Source organism: Parambassis ranga, chromosome 5, assembly GCF_900634625.1.
Source record: "Parambassis ranga chromosome 5, fParRan2.1, whole genome shotgun sequence".
NCBI lineage: Eukaryota > Metazoa > Chordata > Actinopteri > Ambassidae > Parambassis > Parambassis ranga.
This window is the reverse complement of record NC_041026.1, coordinates 6,202,618-6,224,312: the sequence shown is the minus strand read 5'-3', so window position 1 is coordinate 6,224,312 and position 21,695 is coordinate 6,202,618. Positions and strand designations below refer to the sequence as shown.

At 45.1% G+C, this 21,695-nt stretch overlaps 4 protein-coding genes across 7 annotated transcripts in view; 3 read left to right on the top strand and 1 right to left on the bottom strand.

Moving 5' to 3' along the window:
- The window catches only part of LOC114435562 (E3 ubiquitin-protein ligase TRIM39-like), a 3,472-nt gene extending 1,508 nt beyond the window's left edge, over nt 1-1,964 (top strand). Inside the window, exons 3-8 of one of the 2 annotated variants that reach the window (XM_028405320.1) lie at nt 58-153; nt 548-781; nt 861-1,008; nt 1,078-1,104; nt 1,191-1,366; nt 1,438-1,961. In XM_028405320.1, the coding sequence (XP_028261121.1) occupies nt 58-153; nt 548-781; nt 861-1,008; nt 1,078-1,104; nt 1,191-1,366; nt 1,438-1,809 (1,053 nt within the window). In that variant the 3' untranslated portion in view covers nt 1,810-1,961. Of the gene's footprint in view, nt 1-57; nt 154-547; nt 782-860; nt 1,009-1,077; nt 1,105-1,190; nt 1,367-1,437 lie in introns of both variants that reach the window. The other variant, XM_028405321.1, reaches the window with a different exon arrangement.
- On the top strand, nt 1,693-20,947 carry LOC114435565 (ras-related protein Rab-38). Of its 2 annotated transcripts, XM_028405328.1 has the most exons (6): nt 1,693-1,703; nt 15,882-16,402; nt 18,759-18,889; nt 19,119-19,268; nt 19,428-19,679; nt 20,697-20,947. In XM_028405328.1, exons 2-5 carry the CDS (start codon nt 16,210-16,212, stop codon nt 19,644-19,646), a joined length of 693 nt encoding a protein of 230 aa, XP_028261129.1. In that variant the 5' UTR covers nt 1,693-1,703; nt 15,882-16,209; the 3' UTR covers nt 19,647-19,679; nt 20,697-20,947. The 2 variants fall into 2 exon arrangements, with proteins under 2 accessions (XP_028261129.1, XP_028261128.1); XM_028405327.1 differs by lacking the exon at nt 20,697-20,947 and having other exon boundaries at nt 19,428-20,162.
- vbp1 (von Hippel-Lindau binding protein 1) lies at nt 2,236-5,432 on the top strand. The gene is made up of 6 exons (XM_028405333.1): nt 2,236-2,385; nt 3,128-3,252; nt 3,385-3,451; nt 4,692-4,790; nt 4,872-5,010; nt 5,118-5,432. The coding sequence occupies exons 1-6, from the start codon at nt 2,305-2,307 to the stop codon at nt 5,189-5,191; spliced, it is 585 nt and encodes a 194-aa protein (XP_028261134.1). The 5' UTR covers nt 2,236-2,304; the 3' UTR covers nt 5,192-5,432.
- On the bottom strand, nt 6,694-18,164 carry rab39bb (RAB39B, member RAS oncogene family b). Of its 2 annotated transcripts, none has more exons than XM_028405332.1 (4): nt 18,152-18,164; nt 12,609-12,869; nt 9,843-10,023; nt 6,694-9,396 (listed from the first exon to the last, which is right to left on the bottom strand). In XM_028405332.1, the coding sequence occupies exons 2-4, from the start codon at nt 12,821-12,823 to the stop codon at nt 9,151-9,153; spliced, it is 642 nt and encodes a 213-aa protein (XP_028261133.1). In that variant the 5' UTR covers nt 12,824-12,869; nt 18,152-18,164; the 3' UTR covers nt 6,694-9,150. The 2 variants fall into 2 exon arrangements, with proteins under 2 accessions (XP_028261133.1, XP_028261132.1); XM_028405331.1 differs by lacking the exon at nt 18,152-18,164 and adding an exon at nt 14,223-14,988.
- Nucleotides 20,948-21,695: the final 748 nt, after the last annotated feature.

Here is a 21,695-nt window from a genome sequence, read left to right as displayed (position 1 = left end):
GGTGGAGCCTCAAACTTGATGCTAGCATGTATATATAACCTGTGTTTGTTTGTTTAGATCGAAATGAAGAAGACCGAGGCAGATTTTGAACAGATCATCCAGGAGAGACTGAAGAAAATGGAGGAGATTAAAAGCTGCATGAAGCTCAGTACAGTAAGTCACGCCTAAGGCTTGGCACATATAGACAAAGACGTGCAGAAAGGTGGACGTGCAGCCTTAGGCTTTCCACATATGCATAAGGAAGTGTGGGAATGAAGAGTATTCCTGCCTTAGTCTGCACAAAGTGCAACAAGGTTTGTACTCCTGCCTTAGGTTTGCCAACTATGCAAAGAATTGCAAGGATCTGCCCACCTTAGGCTTTCCACATATGTATAATAAAATGCACTCTCTGCCGTAGGCTTCCCATGCATGCATGTAGCAGATCAGGAAGACATGCTGTCTCCTCCTTAGGCTTTCCATGCATGCATGTAGCAGTACAGGGAGACAGGCTGTCTCTTCCTTTCCAGTCCAGCCTGATTATCATCATATTCTGCACTTTATCATCTAGGAGAGTGCAGAGAAGGAGCTGATGGAGAGCGACCGTCTCTTCACGTCTCTGAGTCGCTCCATGGAGGACAGAAAAACTGAAGTCAACACCGAGATCAAGGAGAAGCAGAAAGCGGCAGAGGAGAGGGCGGAGGAGCTCATCGGTGAGCTGCAGCGTGAAATCACTGAGCTACAAAGAAGGAACGCTGAGCTGGAGAAGCTGAGGAGCGCGGAGGACCACCTTCACCTTCTCCAGGTTAGCAGCAGCCTCATCTGTGGTGGATTTTCTCTCACGTACACAAGATGAAGATCCATTTTTTTGTCTTCTCTGGTAGAGTTTGCCCTCTCTTGCATCACCTCCACCCACCAAAGAGTGGACGGAGATCAGTGTCCACCCCGAGCTCTGTGTAGTGACAGTGAGGAGAGCGCTGTTCAAACTGAACCAGACCCTGAGGAATGAACTGGAGATCCAGAAGGAAGCAGGTAGGACTCAACAGAACACCACATATCACATCAGAAACAGGAATGAACTGGTTTTTATTCTTCTGACAGAGATGAAGAGGATGCAGAAGTATGCAGGTATGAACACACTCCAAGCAGACTGTGGTACTTCCAGGTGGTCGTAGTACAGAAGTGGCTAACACCCAGTTCTTCACTGTTTTTAGTTAACGTGGTTTTAGATCCAGATACCGCCCATCCCAACATTGTCCTGTCAGTGGATTTGAAGCAGGCGGGCCGTGGCGAGCTGCTGCACATCGTTCCTGACAACCCCCAACGCTTCGATCCCGTCATCTGCGTTCTGGGCAAGAAGGGTTTCCTGTCTGGGAGGTTCTACTTCCAGGTGGGTTACTGCTACTACTGATTACATGCACAAACATTCTGTTCTCATCGATATGTTTGATTATCAATCAGGTCACCGTGGGGCAAAAGACCTTCTGGGACCTGGGCGTGGTCAAAGAGTCTGTCAACAGGAAGGGTATGATCACCTCCAAGCCAGAGAACGGCTTCTGGACGGTGCGTTTGAGGAACGGCAGAGAGTATCGAGCCCTGGACTCCCCGTCTGTCCTCCTGTCTCTGACAGAGAAGCCGCACACTGTGGGCGTGTTCACGGATTATGAGGAAGGCACCGTGTCCTTCTTTAATGTAGAGGCCAGATCGCACATATACACCTTCAGCAGGTGTCTATTCTCTGGGAGGATCTTCCCCTTCTTCAGCCCGGGGGTGTGTGATGAAGGGAAGAACACGGCACCTCTGGTTATCACAGATGTCAATCACGATAGTTAAGACTGAGCTGTAGGTGCACAGATATAGATCTCATCCGATGATGATGAATAATTTAGAATAGAATATACTTTATTAACCCCTTCATGAGGTCCCTCAAGAAATTTATTTTGCCGAGCTCATTACAATTTTGACTTTCAAGATATTTCAAGAGGCTTTTAGTCTTTTAATTTTAGTACAATGGATGGATTAATTTATTCACAGATTTCCAGAAGTTTTTGTTTGTTTTTGTAAAGGTTGTGAAATTAAAAATAAATTAAATTTTGTAATTTCATATTTGTAACTTCTGTTTATGTGTACTTTTTGTTTAAAATACTAATATTTAATACTTATCTTATTGTAATTTGACTCGAAAGCGCTGTGGTTAATGGGAATAGGTGCAGTTGCAGTCTGCGGCCAGCAGAGGCAGCCGAACCTCCACTCTCTTCCTCCTCAGAGAGCTTGTGCGCATGCTCGTCCGTCAGGAAGGAAGGAAGGAAGGAGTAGCCTCTCTCCAAGATGGCGACGACCATGGACAACAGCAATGCCGCACAGGCGACAAAGAAAAAGCACCTCGGCATTCCCGAAGCGATCTTTCTGGTGCGTAAAATCCCGAAATATGTCACCGTGTCGCGGGTCTACAGCTGAGTCACTCCGGTGAAACCGTTTGTTTTGTTTTGTAGCCGGCGTGCGGGCGCGTCACGTTGGCTAACAGCTAGTCAGCTAAGCTAGCGGGAGAGCTAACAGAGTTAATCCTGCTGTGTGTGCAGGTTGGGCGGCTGCTCGTTTCCATCTATGGACATCACATCACCGTCCGTCCGCCTCGGTTCCTCTTTAGGCTTTAAGATATTTTAGTTAGCCACATATTAGCTAGGCTAACTCAGAACTGCTTTGCTAATGACATTGATCACAACGTGAACTCTCTTCCATTCATTTTCATGTTAACCGGTTAATGTGGAGGCGATGACTGACTGTTGACACTTGACAGCAACACGAGGATTAAAAAAAATAACTCATCAGTCATTTAAATAACATTATTATGGCTGTAGCTAACGTGTTTTCTTCACATTAGCTTGCTCACTTCAAAGACATCGTAGACTTATGATGAACATCAAAACGATTGTTTTAAATGATCAATATAATAACATCATAGTTGATCAGCAAACACATTGCAGTTTACTAATCCGTTGTTTTAGTAAGTTTTAAAGCAATTACAAGGGATTTTATTTGTCAAATACTGTGTATTATCAATAAAAAATGATGAAACATACACCTGATATTAAGGATTCCATGAGATGATCACTTTTAAATTATGTCTTTATGTTGTTTTTATTGGTTACAGGAGGATGTGGAGTCTTATATGAAGCAGCCCGGCAACGAGACGGCAGACACGGTGCTGAGGAGGCTGGACGAGCAGTACCAGAAATATAAATACATGGAGGTCAACCTGTCTCAGAAGAAGCTCAGGTAACAGGTTCTGTTTTTTTATTTACCAGGTCAGTTTACATTTGGAACAGCTGCCAGAAGAAGAGCGTTCATTCTCAGGATTAGCTCTGATTTTAGCAGCATTGATTAAAATCGGTTTCTTTTTCTTTGTAGGTTGCAAAACCAGGTCCCACAAATCACACAGACGCTAGAAATCCTACAACACATGCAGAAGAAGAAGGTGAGCTTTGAGCAATTAACTCAAAATATATCAAAACCGACATTTGGACCCTCTAACAGACAACATTTTGCTTGTGACGATTAATCCGGTTATTACTTCTCTGTGCTTTGTGGAGCTTGTTACATATCCAGAGAACAGAGAAATAGTAGTAGTAATAGTTTGAAGCAGAGATATTTTGGGGAACAAGCAAAACCGAGAAATCCCAAATAGAAGCAACATCTTGCTCCTCCTCCGCTAAACATGTTCACCTAATCTGCTGCTTCTGCCGTTCAGCAGCGTAACGTCAAAACCCGTGTGTGCGCAGTGGGAGATCTGTATGAGGACTACACACACGTTTTTCCTGAGTTATGAAAAGTGCGGATTTCGTCATGATGACGCATTTTTCTGTGCGACGTTCTTTCACCATCACCTCTGGTGTTCAGTTAAATGATGCGGAGCAGCATGTTCTCAACAGAGGTTCAACGTCTGTCATAAGCCGGAGCACGAAGAAAGTGCAACAAGGTCGCAACGCCGGCTACAGCTGTAGTATATAGTACGCGACATGCATTAGGTGTGAAGCATGGCACGTTGGTTGTTGCCATAGTAACGGGGAAAAAAACCATGTAAACAATAGTCATCAATTAATCGTTATCGGCTAAATGCCACTTTTAATCATGATTAATTTCTTTGCCAATATCGCCCAACCCTAGTGTTGGGTCTACAGTGACACTTTATGCTAGCTCACTTACACCCTGTTCACACTGGAGAAAGTCGATCCATTTTTTTTCGGCCCGTGTCGCTCGTTCTTTCGTTTTTTTTGTTCAAAAACAAGTTTATTCCTTTGTAGCCCTGTGGAAAATAAACTCGGGGCAAAGCTGTCGTAGTTCAACGGTTGTTTACATACGGCTTTTGTACGCGACCCAGACACTGTCCCCGTGAACTGGAAGTATCGCGTCACTAGCTGCATTCAGGCCTGAACCAGATGTAAGGCTAGATCCACATCCGAGAGGTGGACTGAAATCTATATATCCAGATATATCCAGATATGGCCTGAATCCCGCTCTAGCCGGATTGATTTCCCCAGTGTGAAAGGGGTCTAACAGTAAAACCAGTGGACCCTGCAGAGTGGAGTTCCTGGCTGACATGTTGAGACGATCGCAGCTTTTTTACTGTTTTTTTTAGAATCTTTGTTACTGTCAGTGTCTGTGATGATATCTATATATAATGAGAGAAGCGTTTTGACTGAGACTTGTTCCCTCAGGATACCACAGAGCCCATGGAAACACACTTTCTATTGGCTGAAAATGTTTACTGCAAGGCTTCGGTGTCGCCCACTGAAAAAGTGGGTCTATGGTTGGGGGTGAGTGGAGTTTTACTGCACCTTGTTTAGATGGTGAATGTGTAAGATATTGATTCTTCTCTATCAATGATCCCCCGACAGGCAAACGTCATGTTAGAGTACGACATCGATGAGGCCCAGGCCCTCCTGGAGCAGAACCTGTCCACGGCATCACGCAACCTAGAGACACTTGGGGAGGACCTGGACTTCCTGCGGGACCAGTTCACCACCACCGAAGTCAGTATCCTTCCTCTGTGCAGCTATGACACAGATGTAAAAATAGGGCCACCTGGTGGAGATGATGGTCGCATGTGTCGCTGTTGTTCCTTCACCGGCTCCTCCCCTCAGACATGGCGCGAGTCTACAACTGGGACGTGATGAGGAGGAGCAAAGAAAACCTGAAATCTGCCGACAAGTCTTAATATGAGCAGACGCAGCGTCCACCTTCTGCTAACTCTCACTCTCTCTCTCTCTTTAGTCAATAAATAAACAAACCCCGCCCCCCCACCGGTCATGTGTATGTTCACCCCAGAGCTCGGCCTACAGAGGGCGCTGTGGAACGTCTGCCTCTGTGTGTGTGTGTGTGTGGCCGAGCTCACACTTTCTGTTGGTTTGTTACTTTTTAAAGTATTTTTTCAAGTAAAAATGAACAAAATCAAAGGCGCCGAGGCGACGTTTGTGTTCTTTAAAGGTTTGAGTTTGAGGTTTTTGTTTCTGAGGGATTCTGAGTGAGGGCATCGTCTGTTTTCCTCCTGACACTTTGTTTATGTCTCAGCCGCCAACAACAACACGTGGACTTTAAGTTGTAAACACACACAGACCTGAGCTGAATCCAGCTCATCAGGTGACCGTCGTCTCCACAGAAGAGACGGAGTTCAGAAGGATCGACTGTCGTCTTGTTTCAGACCTACTCCTACTCCTCTTCCTCCTTTTCCGTCCTTTGACCTTCAGCCTCCCTCCTCTCCTCCTCCTCCTCCTCCTCCTCTTCCTCTTCCGTCCTTTGACCTTCAGCATCCCTCCCTCCCTCCTCTTCCTCCGTTCTGTCTGTATTTATTTGTCTCACTGTACTCATTAAATGATGAATGAAGTAAACGAAGAACATTTGGGCAAAGAGACGAGGCCGTGAGCTGCTGCTCTGTGTGTTATTTTCTGCTGACAGGTGAAAACAAATAAGGACAGATGAAGACGGGCCGTACGGAGGCCTGTAAGTGTCAAAAACAAACACAAAGCCCTTCAGCAAAAGTAAGTTCTAAACACTATATATCGGTAAACTTGTCTTGCACATGAAGGCTGTGCAATTATATCAGAATCAGAATTCCTTTATTTATCCCCGAGGGGAAATTCTTTTCGTTACAGACAAGAAAAAAAATCAAAGATGAAATTAAAATATGTAATAGCTATCTAAATGCCTAGGTAGAATTTAAATCTCTAGGTGTATCTAAAAAAAAAAGAATATATTTACTATTGTATAAAAACCTTTCCTGTCTGAGTGAGTTTGAGACAGGCAGGAATGACTTCCTGTGTCTCTCAGTGGTGCATTGTGGGAGTCGGAGTCTGTTGCTAAACGAGCTCCTGTAGCTGGTCAGCACAGTGTGGAGCGGGTGAGAGGGACAGTCCAGTATGGTCTTTATTTTGGACCACGTCCTCCTCTTAGACACCTCTGTCAGAGTCCAGGTCCTCTCCTACAACATGGCCGCCTTGTAGAACTGGAGATAAAACAAGGATTGTGACTGATTAGCGGCATGCTTGGGTTCTTCCTTCCCTCACCAGCAGGGGGAGTCAGATGTGAACATGCAGCTGTGTGTTCTGCCCACTTTGAACCACTTTATGCACATTAATGTGTTAAAAAAACAAACAGCAGTGAGACTAAGCTTCATTTTTCCAGTCAGATTTTATTTCATTTTTTTAGTACATTTCAGTTTGTTGATAGATAAGTAGAGCAGAGGAAGAGAAACTGTCCACGTTGACCCAGCAGGAATCAGACACACGGTGTGTTCCCCCCACAGCACAGAGGCGTGAACACACAAGTGAAACCTCTTCTTTCTGTCGTACCAAGGTTCCTGTGAGGAGAAGGGGGCAGCGAGGGCAGGACAGAGCTGCTGTCCCCAGCAGACACATGCTTCAACCGATACAGGAAAGTAAAGGTAACAACAGAACAGCACTTTAAACATTTTCAAATGTTTAGGCTAATGTTCCCAGGTTTACCTGATCCTAGCTAGCTAGCTAGCTATAATGCTAGAACCTAGCTTAGCATCAGTTCAAAAATTTTGTGCCACATATTAGCATTAGCTCTGTCGTTGGGTCAGAACTAATGAGCCAGAAGTTGTTTTTGATGAAGTTTGTGAATTTACTTTTTACGTTTATGTTGTAAAAGGTTAAATTAAGTTACTAGCTGAGAGGCACAAATGAGGGCTAACCTATACAGTGATCATGAAGCCAAAGCTAGCAGCAGGTTATCCTAGCCTAGCATAAAAAACAAGGGAGCCTTTGGCCAGGAAGTAGTCCAAACCCCTGATAACACCACCTCTTCAACAGGCCTTGTTGTGTGATTGGTCTTGAAATGCTGCCTGATTTTATGCTAAGCTAAGCTAGCTAGTTTTTTTTGAGGCAACATAAAACCAGCGCTTAACGATACCCAACTTAGTGTTGTAAAAGTGTTAGTATTATGCAGCTCGAGCTCATCAGAGCGTTTTTGTTTTGGAAACATTTCTCGTCTCTCTCAAGTCGACGTGAACTTACCCACGGATACATTCGTTTAGAAAGAAAAATAAAACACACAACTCTTTGGAACAACGTAAAAAGAAGGCAAAGAGTGAGAACATGAAGCACAGACAGCACAAGAAAGAATCGTAGCTGGATGAAACTAAAGAATTCAAATGTACAACAAATCATCCAGGTGAGTCAGTCATGGATGATCGAGTATTGATTTGTAGCTGGCCCAGTGATTGGTGATTAGCACCATTTAAAGGTACAATTTGTAAGATTGTGAGTTGTGAAAAATGGCAAAGAATCGACCAAATGTGAAGAAAGCTGTTAGCAGTGTTAGCATGCTAACTAGCTCATCCTATTAGCTGATTTTAAATGTTGATGAATCTGCATGAAACTGTGCAAAGACTAAGTAAACTGCAAAGTAAATGGGTTTTGTGACTGGTTAATGTTTTGTCTTTAGCTTAGCATTGAGGCTAGGACTGGAGGCCGCGAACAAGCTGCAATTGTGTAGCGCTAACAGCACATTATCATGCTAGCTAGTTGTTTGATGATCTTTCTGTGCTGTGTGTTAAGAAACAAAAAAACAAGAAGTACCTTCAAAGGGAAACCTCACACAAACCTTGAACTCACAGCTGTTAGCTTAGCTTAGCACAAAGAGAAAAAAGTGGGAAGCAGCTTTAGGATAACACCTTCTTATGTGTTGATGTGAGCAGTGTTCTTGAGCCAAGCTAGCCATGTAACATAGGAAAGCAAAAACTGAGATAGAGGGATTAAAACATGAACTTTTCTTGTAAATCTAGGTTACATATGAACAATATAATTTAATGTCAAACAGTATATGAATATAATCTGGAAATTCCACCCTCTCGTGCTAATTTTAATCCAATTTCAGCCCGTCGGTCTGCTTACTGTAGTGTGGAGATTAACAGAAAACAGTTTGAAGTGTGTACATGTTAAAACAAAAGACACATAAATCACTTTCTGAACAGAATTAACTGTTGTGGTCCACACTCGAGCTGGGGTGCAGTTCTGTCCGTTGTATGCGTGCATTGTGGGTAACGTGGTTCTTTTTTGGAGTCGAGTTTCCCTCTGCGTGGTCCAGGTCTGTTAAAGGTCCAACGCTCCACCTGCTGTACACATCGTCTCTTCCTGCTTCGGGAGCCTGTTGGGTGGGGTTTTGTTACAGGGTGGTGTTTAGCAGACTGACCGTTTGGTCATTGGTGGAGGACTAAATTGGCTCCTGCGTTGGAGGTCTGACGGTGGAATGTGGAGCGAGACGTTGGCACAAAAGGAACCTACGCCAACGTAAAAGTGACGGATTTCTACGTGAGGATGTAATTGCATATTAAGAGGAAGGTTAGTGGGAGAAGAGGATGGAGCGGCGGGAGGAAGAATCAAAATGGATCCTCTTTCTAAGGCCTTTCAGGAAAGGAAACTGCATGGATCTGATCAGGGAGCCCTCAAAGTTCAAACAAAAATCAGGCCCAACAATTTCAACCGTCCGCCCACATTCAAGGTGTTCTTCTCCACCTCCCACAGGTCCTTTCAGTGAATGAAGTCTGAAGAACAGAGGGGTACCAGCAGTCTGAGCGGCTGACACCTCAGTCCGTCAGCCCCTCTTCCCCCCCGGATCCTTCGTCAAACTCTTCAGTCCCATCATTCAGCAGACCCATCAACAGAGACAGCGGCGGTCGCTCTTGGTCACCTCCTCTGACGAGTGAACCACGTTGGGCACGAAGCCGCTCTTCACGCCCTCCCAGCCCTCCTGGATGGTGATGTCGCCGGACCGCACCAAGGCAAAGATGTCCCTGGTCAGCTCGGTGAAGGCGTGCTCCACGTTGATGGCGTCACGGGCTGACGTCTCCACGTAGCGCATCCCATACGCTCCGGCCAGCTTCTCTGCTTCCTGGCGGGTCACCTACAAGATGGAATAACTGGAGATGAGTTATTTCTACAGGGGGGGAACTGTCCCAGGAACTGTATCAGGAACTGTCCCAGGAACTATGAGGCAGGTTTCAGTGCATTTGTTTCTTAAGCTTTTACAATTACAATCGATGGCGTCTAAATGAGCCTTAGGGTGCAACATGAAGTGATGTGACAGTGAACAGATCAGAATCAGAGTGAAGCAGCTAAGACAGGATGTGACATCACTTCCTGTTTGTTTGATCTTAATCTGGCTCGGTTTTTGCAGTGTCATCCTGTAATGTGACACTTCTGTTTTCTGTCTGCCAGCTGCCTCCAGAGAATTAAAAAAAGGGGCCCTGAGCTAAATGTGGACAACAGAATATTTTTAAAGCTGCACACTTTGATGAGTTGAACGTTGCGTAACAATCAAAAGAGACTCTCTCTCTCTCCTTCACAGACCTGTCGCTGCGCCTCCAGGTCGCATTTGTGGCCCACCAATAGGAAGACGATGCTGTGCGGCTGGACGTGACTGCGCGCCTCCTCCAGCCAATCGTGGACATTCTGGAAGGAGCGGCGGTTGGTGATGTCGAAGAGGAGCAGCCCGCCCACGGAGTTACGGTAGTAAGCCCTGGTGATGGACCTGCGGAGGACATAAAATGGAGACTGTCCTATTTAACAATGCTCACTTCAACCTTTGTCAGACGACTGTGGCTAGCTAGCGTTAGCATTAAGTGAGGCCGAGTAAAATGCTGGCTGTAAACAGCACTAAATCAAACAGCAGCTGCTAATGTTAGCATAACCCTTTGTTGTAGCATCCAGAAATATTAGCAACAAGCAAAAAATTCATAAGAAAGGGGACAATTATCTCATAAGCAAGCAGAGCAGCTACTAACATTAGCATAAAGCTACACACAGCATGTGCTGTTTGCTAAGGTTATTTTGCTAAAACTTAAATTTTTGCATTAAAGGCTGTTAGCTTAGCTTAATCCAAAGCTAACAGTGACAGCTGTTAGCTCTAAGCTTACATGCTGCTAGTTCTGGTTCTTCTGTGCCACGTATTAGCATTAGCATTAGCTCTGTTTATGAGTCACAGAACTAATGAGCCAGAAGTTGTTGGTTGTTGTACTTTTTACGTTTATTTTGAAAAATAAATGAATAGTTGAGGGGCACAAATGTGGGCTAACCTGCACAGTGGTTAGCAAACAAACAAAGGGGAAGATGCTGAACAGAGATGGATGACAGGGTGTGATGGAGGTGTCGGGTGGAGGAGCTGAGAAGTTCACACGCTTCATAATCACACCATCACATCACAGAGGAGGCCAAAATCTTTGTGTCTGATTTTACATAACTGCTTCATCCCAGCGGTCTGACTGGGAGGAGACGTGGTGTCAGATTTTAAGGAGATGTGACACCTCTGATGCACACAAACCTCCTCGTGATGTGTCTATTTTTCCCACCGAGAGGCTGCGAACACAAATACCAGGGGAAGGAAGATTACAGGCTGGAGTAAAGAGGAAGAGGAGGAGGAGGAGGACTACCAGGCGGAGAAAACATACAGAAAGAGAGGAAGGGTGTGCAGAAGAGTGTCACCAAATCCCAAAAATATCTACACTACCTTCCCAAAATGGCTGCTAATAGTCCACCTTACATCAACAGAAGCCGTGTAACAGACGAGTGACACACCAGGAAGTGACTAATCTCTGAGACTCGTCTTCAAAATGGCCTTGAGTGTTTTGCATTCTGGCAGGAAAAGGTGTAATTTGTCCTTCGGACTCGGAGGAAGGGATATGTTGCTGCTGCTGCTGCTGCAGTTGCCATGGAGACAGTCATCATGGTGACAGGTGAGACCCGTCCCCTTCTGTCAGGATGACGAGGTGTGTGAAACACACACAGCACGATCTCAGAGGCTACGTTCTGTCCTCTGTTAGTGCCTCTTCCAATGTTTGGGTTTTTCAGGTGCTTCTGAATGCTGTTAGCATTGTAGCTAGGCTAAAACAACATTTTTGCACCAGGCCGTGAACATTTGTTTGTGCTGTAAAGTTGTTAAAGATGCTAAAGTAAATTTTAACATGACTTTGTGCTCACCATCAAGTGGCTATTTGAGGAACTGCAGTTTGCTTACACTTTAGCCACGTTAGCTTGATCTTGATCTTAGCTTGGCTAGAACAGGAAGTCGCTGTATCAATCTGTACCAAACTCCTCCTACAGGAAGTCTCAGATCTGCTCCTTCTTCTGTCGCCCTTAGGACCTCATAGATGAAGCGTTATCAACAGCTGACCATGAAACAAGAAGGGGCTGTAACTCACCACAGAGGGATGCTAGCTACGTATGTCATACATCTGGTAATGTAGTATCTCTGTTTCTTTAGCCCAGCTAGCATACAGGGCTTTGAGCTAATCCAGGTATCTGAAGGTTTATATGTGCATGGATACCAGTTCATTAGCTGCTGGATGTCCTGTGCTGTCACACTCAGAGTAAACACTCCCTCAGGTTGTTTCACCTCATCAGAATAACTGCTCCGCTTGAGCAAATTAAAAGCTGTAATACAAGTTTCCAAACATCCCGGCTCTGCTGTCAGACTCAGGAAGTCTAATCTAACATGTTTCTAATCTGAACACTTGAATTTAGACCCTGCGTTTCAGACGCTCTGTCCTCTCAGTTGCGAACAGGCTCTGATCTCACAGTGAGTCTGAGGCCTTTCACTTCTCACTTCTCTAAAACGCAGCTGCTCGCTTTTCAGCTAAATGTTCATGAATATGTTGGAACAGTTCACGCTGGAGGACAGTTTCTGTTTCCACAATTAACCTGTTAAACCACACGTTTCTCTGCCGAGCAGTCAGTCGAGCCACCCTGCTGTCTTTCTTCCGTATGCATCAACGTATGTCAGAGAAAGAAAATAACCTTCAAAATACAGGAAATACATAAACAAGTCACCAGAAACTGCAGTTCCATGTGCTGCCACTAGAGGCTCACAACACAGCTGATTGTTGTTAAGTGAAATTATGTTTTTAAAAAGTAAAATAATACGTTTTAAGTATTTTTAATTTTACATCTATGCCACCAGATTTTAGATCAAAGTCGTATTTTGAAGCGTATAAACACATAATTATATTTATATATTATATAAATTCAATAGCCTACTTATAATAAACAATACAAAGAATAATAACCTTTTATTTATTTTATCCTAGACTCGTTAGAAGAGAATCATTCCTCTCTCCTCACCTGAAGCGCTCCTGGCCCGCCGTGTCCCAGATCTGCAGCTTGATCCGCTTCCCGGGCTCGATCTCCACCAGCCGGGAGAAGAAGTCCACGCCGACGGTGGGGTCGGACACCTGCGCGAAGCGGCCCTCCGTGAACCGCCGGATCAGACACGACTTCCCCACCGTGGAGTCTCCGATGACGATCAGCCGGAACTGATAGAGCCAGATCGCCTCCATGGCTGCTTCACTCGCAGCTCCCTGGCTCTGTGTGTGTGTGTGTGTGCTGGAGGCACACATGCAAGAACGTGTGTAAAGGAGAGAGAGAGAGAGAGAGAGAGAGAGAGAGAGCATCAGAGTTTATGCCAGTGAATGGACTGTGAAGAGGACTGGATCAGCAGCCTGTGTGGCCCCCAGCAGGAACACACACCTCCTGTTGACTTCCACCGTCATATTAGTAGCAGAAGTAGACACAAATGTCACAGCTCCTCACACCCACACACACACACAGAGTGTAACTGGCTTACTGCACTTTATTGCATTGAGTGTGTGATTCAGTAAGAAGCACGAGGTATAGAGTAAATCCTCTTATGCTTTTCTGGTCACTTGATGGCGTCCATTGATGTTCTAATAAAAGCCTGCACTCTGGATTATTATTATTAGCCTTTTCCAGACAAAGCTTCGCCAACCTGAATGTGTGACCTCCCAAATAATTAGACTTTCTAACCGCAGGCCTGTTCCGCTCACCTGCTGGATCCTGAGTGCTGCATTGATACGCTTGTGGCCTAAAATGTGATCGTTGGATAACATCGGCAGACTGATGCATGTCATACACAGGAGGACTGAGAACTGCAGTTCCTCTAATGGCCACTTGAGGGCTGGCTCCATATGACAAGGAACTTAAGTAGCCGACTCACAATCCTGTGACCTCTTTGCCTGCATTTGGATGAACCATGACTTTAGGTGGACCTGGTGTGATGTCACAGAAGGTTTAAATGTTTCCTCTCATCTTTGTTTAAGATGGAGGAGGAGCTCATTGGCTGCAGAAGTATAGACCAGGCCTTTGTGTAGGTCCATGACTTACACAAAAACAGACATCTGTTTCCTTTATGACTGTCAGATAAATATTTTATTAGTCTTTTTTTTTTAAATGGCTCCCTTTTAACTTAGGCCACGAACTTATCAATCACCATATTCTTGATTTCTGTATTGAACCTAGAAACTAGCAGAACAGTAGAAAACCCCCACTTCACTGCCACTTCCTGTATTGTTCCCATACATCATCATCACACACACACACCAGCTATTTCCGACCAGGCCATCAGGCAGAGAGCCTGACACATGCAGCCTCCCATCACCCCCTGCGCGTCCCTGTAGGCTCGGGTTGCGTAGCTCGGTCGGTATGCAAACATTAGTGGCTGAATCTCCGGTGAATAGCCGCCCGGTGGGCTCACACACTGGACACACACACACACACACACACACACACACATCACACAACCAGCCGAACCATCTGGTCATAAATACACTCCTCAGGGTGGTTTTTGTGTTGGAAATATGATTTAAACGCCATTTTCTGGGCCATGTTTACGCAGGATGAGTCCTCATAAAGGCCCACATATAGTAAATAACAGCTTACTTGGAGCAGGAGGGGGTGGGGGGGTCCACGTTAGGCCGCCGTTCAGCACCAGGCTGATGTGGGCTTCATGACACCGACAGGTCCGGCTGGATCGATGCTCAGGGCGCAGCAGCAACGAGAAAAAAAGGCAGATCCTCCGGGAGAGGGGGTCGATGACAGAGGCTGGTGCGGAGGCCCTGCAGGACTCAGGGCTGATTACCTCCTCAGTGCCAGGCCCGACGGAGAGGAGGAAAAAACACGCATCCGGAGCAGGTGCAACAAAAAACACGGAGCCAGCGAACACACCGCGGGGAGTTCTCCGTCTTCACGCCGACAGAAGCTGGTATTTATGCGGGCAGGAGGCTCGCTGTCAGAGGGGAATCCCGCCGTCTCATTTCTGTGTCTGCTGAGTGTTTGTGGGCTTTCGCCGCTGATGAAATGGCAGCGGGAGCAGCAGCATCATATAGCCTGACTCATCCCGCATCAGTACCACTACCGTAAAGCAGCGCGTAAGGGCGCAACGCAAAAGAAAAAGCTGCGACTCTGAACGCAGAAAAAACACACGGACCATAAACGCCAACGAGGCTTCCTACAAATGATCAAACACGACACATCAAAACAGAACAAAAAGTGGTTAAAAAACAAGTGACGACATCAGGGAGCGACGCTAAAAAACACCAGATCACACCGGACGCTGATTTTATTAAGACTTTTCATCACCGTGCTGCAGGTTTTCCTCTTGGAGAGGTTTATTTTTGTGTAGAGGGAACCTTCGCCCTCGCTGCACGGTGTGTGTTCCAGTGCGCAGTCGCGGAAGTGTTGCTCAATGCGCAGCGAGTCTGGGAGCTGTAGTTTTTAGACTAAACAGAGCGTCCGTGTGTTTGCTCATGTTGTGGGGACATGAATCTGTTTATTCAGAGCACGTAATGGGTGTGTGTGTGTGGACACAAAAACACAATGTGAGAAAAGATGTAATTATTGTTATTAATATTATTTTGCAGACATTTCTGATGATATGTACAAAAGTTAGCATGCTAATTAGCTAGCCGTGAGCTGACCTCATGTTATGCCATTGAAAACATATAAACAATATAAGTGATGTCACACTGACATCTAGCCTGCTGAAGTTAGCGTGCTAACTAGCTAGCTGTGAACATACTGTACCCTTAAAGCCACTTTTAAACTATGCTATCATGCCTAAAATGTCTTAAGTGTCATATATGTAGAGAAGAAGTTAGCATGCTAGCTAGCTGTGGACATACTGTAACCTTAAAGTCACCCTTTACCTATGCTATCATGCCTAAAATGTCTTATATTACAGAGCTAGGTACTGACGTTAGCATGCTAACTAGCTAGTTGTGGGCCAACAGCTAGTGAACAGTGCTGCCACTAGTGGCCATTGGAGGAACTTCAAGTTTTTGGCACTTCCGGGTTGGCTTGCAGCTCGGTCAGCAGGTACAGGTGTTGTTATAAGTGCTAAAACAATACATGACACACAGCCAGAGTTTATGATCAAGCACACACACACACACACACACACACACACACACACACACACACACACACACACACACACAGATAAGGCTTGGGGGCGTGGTCACCGCGCACAGACAGCAGCACTATCTGCTGACAGGCACCGCGCTCCTCTCTGAGGACATGGCAGCGGACCAAACCCATCAGGAGGAGGAGGACAGGCGCACACAGCCCGAGGCTGGACACAGAACAACAGCTCTGCTCTTCATCTTTTATTTTTCCTCAGCGTATTTTGACAAACTCCGCGCGCACAGCTGGAACATGTCTGTAATCTGATTACTTTCAATCCAGGAGTTTTTAGAAGCTTTAAAACTTGTTTCATTGACGGACTTCCAGCATCCTGTCAGCCTCCACGCGCACATCTCTGCGTTTTACGACCTGTTTTTTTTTTTTTCATGCGGAACCATCCGCCGCCTGTTTGGAGACATCACCGTGCCATCACTGTGACGCGCCCGGTGCAGCAGCAGCAGCAGATATGCAGCAGGAGCGCCTGCTCAAAGTTCTGGTTATCGGTGACCTGGGAGTGGGAAAGACGTCCATCATAAAGCGCTACGTCCACCAGGTGTTCTCCCAGCACTACCGGGCCACCATCGGGGTGGACTTCGCCCTCAAAGTGCTCAACTGGGATCACAAGACGGTGGTGCGGCTGCAGCTGTGGGACATAGCCGGTGCGTAAAAAGTGTGTGTGCCTGGAGCCAGAGAGCCAGGGCGTGTTTACACAGCTCAACAGCACATTAGACAGTCAATGATACAGAACTGTGACTCCAGCTTCTGTTTACTCTGGTGTAATAAACAGCCTGATGACACCAGGCGGTGGTGGATGCAACAAGTGACATTTTATTCACAGCATTCATTATGTGTTACAGCATTTCTCTACCTTATAATGTAGATTATGTCATTATATGCTTATAATCAGTGGTGGAAAGTAACTAAGTATTTGTACTTCGTTACTGTACTTAAGCAGTTTTTATGTATTTCTACTTTACTTAAGTAAAAATAACAGTGCATAATTTATACTTTTACCATGTGATGAACACAGTGCTGGACTGATGTGAGGTCAGACTCTGCATGGAGGTGGTGTCACACTGCCAGCTGTTTTTCTATAATGATAATAAATATTCGGTGCATAAGTACTTAAGTAAGTTAGGACTTTTACTAGGATTGTTGCTGTAGCACTTCTACTTTTACTTGAGTATATATTTTGCTGGGTAATTGTACTTTTACTTAAGTACCAAGCTTCAGTACTTCATCCACCTCTGTTTATAATCCTGTAAGACACATACTGTTTGTGGTGAGACCGGCTTCAAGTCATCGTAGTTAGATCGACCTAACTTAAGAAAATTACAAATGAGAGCTAATTATGTGTTGGTCTTCCTTTTCTTTTTAAGATTAAACTCCACCTCATGATGATAAATTCATTTACAGTAAGTGTAGGCATCGAGCCTGCCTGGTTAGCTGCAGGACAACAAGCTTCTCCGCCATTTTCTTGACGCACGCTGAACTCGTATGACCGAAAAAATGGTGCTAAATGGTCACTACACATGTTAGGTTCTGCAAACCATTCATGTGTCATCACTTCCTGTCACTCACCAATAACTTCGTATCAACACACTTCTGCATTAAGCCCATTATAGATCGCAAAGTAAGGAACACCACTTTAAACCCATGATGGTCAGAGCCCTCTTCTATAGGACTCCCACCAGCTTCACTTTAATCATCTGAAAAAGTCTCTGTCTACAGACTGAAAATGAAGTGCTGTCCTTCATTATAATCACCATTCAGTGTGTGACAATGAAACTCAGAGATCTCTGAGCAGTTTTCACACTTGCCGGCTGCTTCTTGCTGACACATCCAACAATGACAGAGCACAGTGTGAGGAGTGACCGTCTAAAAAAATAAATGTGGTTAACCTCCATTTCTGCAGCTGTACATAAAAAGAGGAGCTCTGTTCAGGCAGCTTACAAACCAGCACGTCTGTATAATTGCATGTAATTAGATTTTTTTTTCTTGTCTCACAGCTGTTTCTCACACACACAGTGTGTTGATTCACACATAATGGCTGATAACAGCCCTCGTTTACATGAAGGAGTGCAGCCGAGGCCGTGGACTTTAGAGTCCCTCAGAGCTACCGTCAGTGTGCCAGAGGTGATTAGATCATCGTGCGGCCTCCTCACAGCCATCAGCACAGGGTCATGGGAGAGTTTTACAACGACAAACGTCAAGTGTGTGTTTTAGTTCCTCTGTTGTAGTTTCTGAGAACTTAACAAGAAGACAGAAACCGCTATGATTAGCTTAGCATTGCTCATGTAACCGGTAGGAACAAGGGGAAACATCTGATGATGAATTAGCCTTCACTCCTGTGTTCGAGCTTTTTTGCGATGCTACGAAGGTAACGTGTGGGTAAAGACGAGGATAACGGTGTGTGTGTGTGTGTGTGTGTTCAGTGTAAGGCTAATTTATGTTTGTATCAGCTGCTTGTCCTGCTCTGTGTGTGTGTATCAAGTTAGTCACTTGCTGATTCACCACTATATTAAGATCATGTGGAGGAAGTTACCAGGATAGAGACTTATTCACATATTCAGTCTCACACACACACACACACATTCCTGCGTACCACAAATGTATTTTTCTGCGTGCACTGTTTAACTAAATTAGATTTGTTTTCTGCATCTGATGATTTTTAGATTGTACTTTGAACGTCAGCAGTCACACTTCCTGTTCAAATGTAGCTTCGTGTCCTTTAAAAAAAATTAAAAATGTTCTGTTCTGACCAAACTCTGAACGTCAGAAAGAAGAAATCGTTGTTACGATACAGAGTGAATCCTTCTGACATGGTTACGTGAACAGATGGATGGGTTTTGTGGAGCAGCTTTGATGAAAGGAGGCGTCTTTGTCTCTATTTTCAGCTCCTCTTTAATGAAGTTTAGCTCGTTTTCATGTCTGCTGTTTCAACCTGAAAACAAGGACACATGACTTTTTTGAAAAAAAACCTCACTGGCGTCTGTTGTTTCTGTTTGTTTTTAGGACAGGAACGTTATGGCAACATGACCCGGGTGTACTACAGGGAGGCTGTGGGGGCGCTGGTGGTCTTTGACATGACCCGTCTGTCCACGTTTCAAGCCGTCCTCAAGTGGAAAGGGGACCTGGACTCAAAGGTTAAATATGAGATGGATGTTTCATGTTTAGCTTCACCTGCAGTGCTGTTTTTAGCCACTTGGAGGCAACAGAAGAAAAGTTGTTGCTGAATCTTTGCAAGGACTTAAACGTCATCATCAGAGAGTACACGTCTGTTAGCTAGATGCTAACCGTGTCTGCTGTGTCCTCCCCCCAAAATAGGCTGCTAAATTCCGTTTTCACCTTCATCTTATCTCATTGTTTTATTAGGTCGCCCTTGGCAACGGGAGACCTGTTCCAGCTGTTCTATTGGCCAACAAGTGTGACCAACGCCGTCACGGTTTGTGCCCCAAACTCCCCAAACTGGAAAACTTCTCCAACGAGTATGGATTCGTCGGCTGGTACGAAACTTCTGCCAAGGCAAGACGTCGTTTTCCTCCTGTCGCATCTTTGTTTTCGGTCTGAAAATCATACGAAGCTCTTTAAATCTGCTCCATTCGCCTGATTATCAGCTTATTTAATGGATCTATTTTTGAAGGTGCATGTTACAGACTCATGAAGTAATGTGTTTTTTTCCAGGACAACACCAACGTCGACGCCGCCATGACATGCCTGGTGAAAAACATCATGTCTGTGGAGGAGGAGCGAGCATCCAGCGACGCTGCCAGCGCTGCGAGAAGCGAACCGGAAGGCGGCGTTCTCGTTCTGCCTCGCTTCGACTACAACATGAAGGAGAAGGGACTCGGAGGGTGTTCGGGATGCTCCTCGTTCAAACCCAGACATGGAGACCACGACTGAACGCTTGGGGGGACCAGAAGGAGGGCAGAGACTGTAAATCACCCTACACCATTTTGTTTTCAGGGATTTTTCAAAAAAGAAAATCCATCAAACCTAATTATTCATAGTTTGTTTAGAATAGTTCTGTGTTCTGAATGAACGATGAAGCCTGGTTTTTACAGGAAATGGGCACAGCTGTATTTTCAGGCTCCTTTGTTCAGTTTATTTTTTTATATCGTTACTTTGTTTATATCTCTACTAGCATGAATACAGACACAACAGTGAGCTAATGCTAACTAACTTTGTCAATGTGCTAGCTAACATCATACACTGTATAAAGACGGCTCTCCAAATGTGGGCCCCAAAACCTCTGAAGCAACCCCTGGTGGCTGGCTGAGGTGTAGACCATCAACCCTGACTCCTCCATGTTAGTGGATGGGACACACAGGCTGTGTTCACTCCCTAATCACTCAAAAAATCGCCATTTTGTAGTGCGTAGTCCGAATTCTTAGTGAGAAATTATAGACCCCATATAGGGCCCTCAATGTATCCCACAATGCATCTTAAAAAAGTAGTGTCCATCCGATGGTCACTACGATTAGCGATATGTACCATCATGCATTGCGTTGGGCTATAACGACACAAATTATAACTGCTAACATCGTAGTTTGTTTAGCCGGCAGAGATCGGCTCGTTTAATTTGCGACAGCAATGATGTCATTACTGGCGACAGAAAATGACGGAGGTAGAGTCCGAAATGTCCGAAAATGCTTTCACAATGAGGTCACTATATGGAGCCCTACATTGAACTCCCCATGGGGGCAGTAGGGAGTGAGTGAATGGTTCATGGTTTTATAAGCTATTAGCTAGTTCTCATCATGCTTATCAGTGTAATATATTTCTGCACTCAGTTTCCTGTAAAAGCTTCTCAGAAAATATGACTACAGATTTATGATATTAAAGAAACAACCAGACGGCTCACAGGCTCATTTTTCTGCTGCTTTATAGCTAAAAAGCTTGAAATGTTTTACAAGCATGTGTGTTTTGTTCTGCTGTGGCTGTTCCCACCAGGTAGTGGACGCACGTCTCCCTCACTCTGCAGACACAGGAACGTTCCGCGGTGTTCTGAAAGGGAATACATATACATACATGAGTTCTCTGAGAGGTGAAGTCGACCCATTGACAACCTTTTTTTTAGACAACAAGGTAGATGTATAAATGTTAATAAGGAGTTCTTGTCACAGTTTAATGTGAATAATGTATTGTGTGTCTCCACAGGCGCCACTAGAGGGAGCTCCAAGCTGTGTGAAGTGTTTATGTGCTGTGACTTCTGCCTTTGGAAATGTGGAATATTCATATTTCTTTTCTGTTTTTTTTTTTAGCATCTTCATCAGCATTGTGCCTCCTCCTCCTCTCCCCTGCTTTTCCTCTTCGGTCCTGCTGCTGCAGGGAACCTGTTAAAGCTTTTTTTTCCACTCTAATTGCCTCAGTTGCTGCTATTTTGGGATCTGTATTTATCTCCCCTCTCGTTCTCTCTCTGGCTCTGGCTCTCTCTTTGCCACTGATTCATATAACCTCCTGCTGCAAACCAAAAAGAGGGAAAAAAGGCGACATCAGCGCTGTCACCTCGCTGGATTATATCGTCCAACCAGAGAGACAGCCGCTGCCTGAGCAGATGCAGCAGGAGACGCCTCGCGGCGGCTCTGTTTTCCTTCTGTTTCTGAGCAGGGATGGATCATTGGTGCGTGTTTTTGTGAAGGACTTGTTGCAGCTTAGAGGACTGAAGGAAGGAAAACCAGCACTTTGTTCTGTGAGTGGAGACAAATGTGGATGTTTTCCATCATCTGCTCATTCTAAGTTCATCTTTTCTGACATATGTCTGTTTTATATCCCACTTTTTCGACAGACTGTGTGTTTTTCAAGTTGTTTTGTCATGTTTTGTACATGTTTCCTCCCTTTATTCCACGCTGCTCCTCCTCTGTTTGCTGTCCTCCTTCATTCTGATTGAAGCTCCAGTAATAATGTGTCTTTTTGTTGTGTTCACAGTGCACGATGAGGACGGCTGCTGCT

Coding starts and splice junctions, on each gene's coding strand:
- rab39bb (XM_028405332.1), bottom strand. CDS start 12,823: ATGGAGGCGATCTGGCTCTATCAGTTCCGGCTGATCGTCATCGGAGAC. Junction 10,024..12,608: donor GCGGGCCAGGAGCGCTTCAG/GTGAGGAGAGAG, acceptor TGTCCTCCGCAG/GTCCATCACCAGGGCTTACT. Junction 9,397..9,842: donor ACCTGGAGGCGCAGCGACAG/GTCTGTGAAGGA, acceptor TCCATCTTGTAG/GTGACCCGCCAGGAAGCAGA.
- vbp1 (XM_028405333.1), top strand. CDS start 2,305: ATGGCGACGACCATGGACAACAGCAATGCCGCACAGGCGACAAAGAAA. Junction 2,386..3,127: donor TTCCCGAAGCGATCTTTCTG/GTGCGTAAAATC, acceptor TATTGGTTACAG/GAGGATGTGGAGTCTTATAT. Junction 3,452..4,691: donor AACACATGCAGAAGAAGAAG/GTGAGCTTTGAG, acceptor TTGTTCCCTCAG/GATACCACAGAGCCCATGGA.
- LOC114435565 (XM_028405328.1), top strand. CDS start 16,210: ATGCAGCAGGAGCGCCTGCTCAAAGTTCTGGTTATCGGTGACCTGGGA. Junction 16,403..18,758: donor GCAGCTGTGGGACATAGCCG/GTGCGTAAAAAG, acceptor GTTTGTTTTTAG/GACAGGAACGTTATGGCAAC. Junction 18,890..19,118: donor AAGGGGACCTGGACTCAAAG/GTTAAATATGAG, acceptor TTGTTTTATTAG/GTCGCCCTTGGCAACGGGAG.